The sequence below is a fragment of the Mandrillus leucophaeus genome, unplaced genomic scaffold (genome assembly GCF_000951045.1).
Source record: "Mandrillus leucophaeus isolate KB7577 unplaced genomic scaffold, Mleu.le_1.0 Scaffold495, whole genome shotgun sequence".
In the NCBI taxonomy this organism is placed as follows: Eukaryota; Metazoa; Chordata; class Mammalia; order Primates; family Cercopithecidae; genus Mandrillus; species Mandrillus leucophaeus.
In genome coordinates, this window is record NW_012105309.1 from 94,911 (window position 1) to 100,527 (window position 5,617).

General features: G+C 44.6%; 1 protein-coding gene across 1 annotated transcript; it reads left to right on the forward strand.

The window, feature by feature from the left end:
• The first annotated feature begins 540 nt into the window (after positions 1 to 540).
• On the forward strand, positions 541 to 5,413 carry LOC105550681 (beta-defensin 104A). Its single transcript, XM_011995659.1, has 2 exons — positions 541 to 606; positions 5,201 to 5,413. The coding sequence occupies exons 1-2, from the start codon at positions 549 to 551 to the stop codon at positions 5,359 to 5,361; spliced, it is 219 nt and encodes a 72-aa protein (XP_011851049.1). The 5' UTR covers positions 541 to 548; the 3' UTR covers positions 5,362 to 5,413.
• Positions 5,414 to 5,617: the final 204 nt, after the last annotated feature.

Below are 5,617 nucleotides of genomic sequence, written 5' to 3' on the forward strand. Positions count from 1 at the left end.
AATGTGCTGGGACCCTCACGCATTTATGGCCTCCCCACGCTCCATGCCATTCTTCTCCTTGACATTGTATGTTTCTTTGAATGTTTACTTCAGAGAAGTCTTGGGGGTGATGGACTTCAATTCCATTACCCACACCACCATTTGAACAAGAATCTCCTGACTGAAACTTACTGAAACGGAAGAGAAAGTCGTCTCACCAGAATCGAGGAATGTCAAGGCTGGAAGGTATCTTAGAAATCATCTAATCCAATTCTTGCTTCAGAAATGATTCAAGGAAGCAAGTGAAGTGACTTGGACTTGACCTATGCTAATCCTGTCTCCCCACCCTCAACACTGCCCTGCTGACATTTCTGTAGCCCCAACACCCCGCGCCCCCGCCAAACACACACACTGTGCCTTGGTGAGTGTTCACCAAGGAACGCTGCCTTTTGATAAGCCTCAGTAATCAGGAGCAGGTACAGCCTCTGCCCATAAATACACCTGCCCCGCTCCTGCCTGGGGTGATTCCCTCCAACTTCCGTCTGCTTCTTGCCAGCAGCCCCAGCATTATGCAGAGACTTGTGCTGCTGTTAGCCATTTCTCTTCTATTCTATCAAGATCTTCCAGGTAAAAAGAGACTCTCAGCTGGAAATGTATACAGTTGCTGGGGATGACAGGTGGAGAAGAAAAACATTTGATTTAGAAAATAAATCCTGAAGGATGGAGTAACCTTATTCAATCCCAGCCCTTTTCTCTTTGTTTTCATTGGGTCCATTAGTAAAATGCAGTACGTGGCAGTCCTTGTATGCACCTTACAGCCACGAGGCTTACTAGCTCAAGGAGGAAAAAAGAAACGTAGGGATCAGGAGTCCTGGATGTCATTGGCCCCCTGGCCACACACGGTAACAATTCCTCATGGAGTCCTCAGCGATGAGGACTCATTAGCCATGCTTGTTCCATTGCAGGTCAGAGGTAATTATTCATTGTTGATTTTGTAGAATAAGATGCCTTCCCCCATCCTCTTCCTTCTGAACAGCTTTACTCTGCACAGAATGGATGCCTACTCATCCTCCTAAATTTTGCAACTTTTCATATGAAGTCAGATGATTAGGATTAAAGGGGATGCAGTGATTTTAGTAGGCAAGAATATAAATTACTGACAACACAAATAGCAGGTGCCTTTGAACTCTGCTAAGCAAATTTTAAAGTTAGACTGAGAGGTCAGAAATCTTCTGACTCCTACGTTATTCTATGTCCCTAGAAGCATATGTTTCTTATCTATTTGGAATGGATATGAGAGAGCACATAATCTAATCTTACAAGCTGAGCAACATTCTTTTTTTTCTTTCTTTTGAGACAGAGTCTCAAAATGTTGCTCAGTTTCTTTTACAAGCTGAGCAACATTCTCTATAGTACAGTGAGAGAAAATAAGATTTTTAGAGTTGCTTAATAAGACTAGCAGTGCTGGGACGAAACCAATTGTTTTGACTCATAGAGGCCATCGGATCTTCTCTTCCAAGCTGCTCAGTCGATTTTGTGGGGCTTTGACAGACACTCAGCACCCATCTTTTTCCCCTTCCAGGCTGTGCCTCTGCTGTGATTCAGATGGGTTAATGATTTTTTTCAGAGGGTACCTGTTTAGGTTAACTCTTCCTTGTTCTTTCTTCCCGTGTCATTTCCCAAAGACACTTCTGTGAAATTCTGCTATGAGCATGTTCCAGGTCTGTCAAAATATGGTAGCAATTTATCAAAGAACAGGTTTTCTTCAACCTGTGACCCCAAGACAAAGAACATCTTGGGATGGAAAGCCTGGGTCAGGGATCCCTCCAGATCCCCAAGAATGCACCACAGAGCTGGCTGCCACTACCTGCACTTAACTGCTGAGGACTGGGTCAGACTGGTCTCTGTAGTCTAATTCTGAGGAAGACCCTTAGCAGGAAGAGGATTTGGGAGGGAAGTGGCAGAAGTGGGTGAGGTTGAATGACATGCGCTGCCCGCCTCCTCTCCTGCCACCCCTGCTTTGGGTAAGTTTGGCTGTCACACACTGTCAACCCCTCAGATACCCACAAGGACTGGGAATGGGGGCTGTAAACCAAAAATAAAATCCTAACCCCACTTCCCAACCATCCAAATGGACTCCCTCCTCAGCCAGGGCTCTTAAAACTTTATCTGGTTAATTTAATCTGGTTAAATTTAATCCGGTTCAGGCCATGAAAGGAAGTGGGGGTCGGACATGCCTCATGATACTTTCCAGCATGAACATCGACACAGACTTTAAGTCTGATACGAAACATTTTACAGCCTGTTCTCTCTGAAGCCTGCTAGCTCAAAGCTTCCACTGCATGATACAACTTTGGTCTCCACAACACAATCTCTTGTCGCAACCCAAACATTCCTGTCTGTTGATCCCAGGTCTTTAGACAAACTCAATCGTCAACCAGAAAATGTTTACATTTACCTATAGCCTGGAAGGCCACCTGCCACACACTCCCACTGTACCGCTGCAGGCCCCCCTAACCGCCCCCCACTTTGAATTCCCACCTTTCTGGACCAAACCAATGTAAATCAGCCAGGTGTAGTGGCTCATGCCTATAATCTCAGCATTTCGTGAGGCTGAGGTCTGCGGATCTCTTAAGTTCAGGAGTTCGAGACTGGCCTGGCCAACACAGTGAAACCTTGTCTCTACTACAAATACAAAAATTAGTGGGTATGGTGGCGCATGTCTGTCATTCCAGCTACTTGGGGGGCTGAGGCAGGAGAATCGCTTGAATCTGAGAGGTGGAGGTTGCAGTGAGCTGAGATCATGCCATTGCACTTTACCCTGGAAGACAGAGCGAGACTCTGTCTCAAAAAAAAAAAAAATAATAATTAAATCTTACATGTATTGGTTGATGTATTATGTCTCCCTAAAATGTATAAAAGCAAGCAAACTATATCAAAACCACCTTGGGCACATGTCCTCAGGACCTCCTGAGGTTGTGTCACAGGTGTGCTCTCAACCTTGACAAAATAAACTTCTACATTAACTAAGATCTGAGACCTGTCTAGGAGTTTCTGGATCTATAGAGCAGAGAAGGAAAATTGCTTATGCAAGAAAGAAACTAGTGTAGTGTAGACTACCCTGGAATGTATTTATTGCTTAAGATGTATTTATTTTTCAGCCTCAGTGTATGGACTGTATTCTCCCTTTCTCATTCTGTTTACTCAGACTATAAGACACACCAACTGGGTTTTTGTTCCAGCTTTGACATATAAGTTGCTGTGTGACCTCAGTTTAGTCACTTTCCTTCTCTGAGCCTTAATTCCCATCTCTGAATAGATGGCCTGTGAGGGCTCGCTTGAAACTGACAGTCTAACATTTTAAAGGTTGTATTCTCTTCCTAGTCTATTCTTCTTCTCCCCTAATGCTAAGCTTTGTTTTCCCTGAGCAAGCATGTTGTCCTTCTTTTCCTCCTATAACTACAGGTTGTAAAGTGGCCTGCCACAGATAGGTCAGAAGGCACATATCTGCTGCCCAACCTCCACACTCGCTCAGCATGATACACATCGCAGCCCACCTCACTCCTTTCTTCATTGCCGTGTACTGTGACCACAAGGGCTTGCTTTTGAATGAAGGTTACAGCAAAACAGTCTTTCCTCGTCACCCACTGTGGGGCCATTCCAAATATAAACCCGTTCAATATCCTATCAAACACAAGAATTGGTCGAACTTCCTTTTAGTCCTCACCCACATCCTGGACAAAGAATCTTGACACCTAAGCATCAGAAACAGGAGGCTTCTCTTTACCGGAACAAGGGAAAGACATAAAACCCTGGTGTGAGGATTAGCAGCCCGTTTCAGTTCTCCTGCCCCGCTGCTTTGTGGAAAATGAACAGATGCAACAGGGGAGAAGGACTCAGGGCTTAAGTGAAATTAGGGCCCTTGGGCCCCGACCTCTACAAAGAGGTCCACTTGCAGCTCTGACTCTCCTCTCCCCAGGGTTCCTCTGACACCCTCCCCCAAGCCTGGCTCCTGCTGAGTTTGCTAGAGAACCTCATGCAAAGCCCTCTCCAGCGAGACTCTCTCCATCCACCTTACACTACACTGTCCTCCCCACCATCAGCCTTGCTTCTGGCTTTTCCTGATATCTCTGTGAGATCCTATCAGTGTGGCATGTGAGATAATGAGCTTTACAAAGCTGCTTTTAGCCTCAGAGAGCACACCCTGAGACTGAGAAACTAAATCCATGTCTCCTGAAAACTGCTCTGGGCCAAGGGCCAAACAATCCGGATTCTGCTCCTTTCTAGTTTCCTCCACTCTACTTGCATCCATCCACTCTAGTTTCCTCCTGTCTAGTCTATCCAATCATTCACTCACCAGGTCCTTACTGAAAACAGGCGATGTTCCCGGTACCAGTTACACAATGGTAAGCAACATAAATAAACATGGGCCTCATTGTCGGGAGGTCATAGTTCCATTGAGAATACCAAATAATAAAATATACATACATATACACATATCTATATCTGTATCTATATCTAGGTATGTATGTATCTCTCTCTTTCCCTCTGTCTCTATATATGTATCTATCTATCTATCTCTCTATATATAGATACATAGATATATAGCTACAACTTGTGATAAGTAATATAAAAGACTAACAAATACATAGGAGAAAAATAGTTTTGGGGCATTTAAATACATGAATAGGACAGAGAAAGATTTGCCCAATATTGGGATCTTAAGGTTGAGACATAAAAGTTCAAAGAATCCACGTATGGGAAGAAAAACCTTCCAGGCAGAGGGGACAGTGCACGTGAAGGTACTAGGATAGCAAAGAGTTAGCTCACATGGAACAGAAGGGAGGCTGGCGAGGGTATCATGGACAGAGTGAGGGCCACAGTGGAATAGCATGAGTTTGAAAAAGTGGCCCAAGATCAGATCATGATTGCTTTGGAGACCCAGTAAGAGGCTTGGTGAGATTTAATCAAAAAAACAATAGTAAACTGTTGTAGGGATTTTGAAAATAGGTGTGACATGGACTGATGTGTATTTTCAAATACACTGGGAATCAGAGGGTCAAGTCGATCGTGTAGAAAAGTGGAGGAGGATGGGGGTGCAGGAAAACGTCCACCACCATGCACTAACATTCTCTATCCCCCTCCGAAAACACCTTCTGCCAAAGCCTTGCCTTTTGGTGCCAGTGTGCAATTAATCACAGTGCCATATCCTGTTATCTAGTGAGAAGTGAATTTGAATTGGACAGAATATGTGGTTATGGGACTGCCCGCTGCCGGAACAAATGTCGAAGCCAAGAATACGAAATTGGAAGATGTCCCAACTCCTATGCATGCTGTTTGAGAAAGTGGGATGAGAGCTTACTGAATCGTACAAAACCCTGAAACGCAGTAGTGCTGGTCCCTAAAGTCACTGGAAGCAGGACCTCAGTAGCTTTCCTTCCTGTGGCCTTGCAGCAAGGGCATACCCATTGCAACCACGGATTCAGTTATCAAACAAGGTTTGCTGAGCTTCCACTCAATGCAAAGCCAATATAGGAGACTGAAGAAGAATACAGCCTGGAAAGCCCCTCTGGTTGTGATAATGGAGAATAGTAATGGAGGTTAATCATGAGTTTCAACACTGCATAAGTCGAACCAA

Coding starts and splice junctions, on each gene's coding strand:
- LOC105550681 (XM_011995659.1), top strand. CDS start 549: ATGCAGAGACTTGTGCTGCTGTTAGCCATTTCTCTTCTATTCTATCAA. Junction 607..5,200: donor ATTCTATCAAGATCTTCCAG/GTAAAAAGAGAC, acceptor CCTGTTATCTAG/TGAGAAGTGAATTTGAATTG.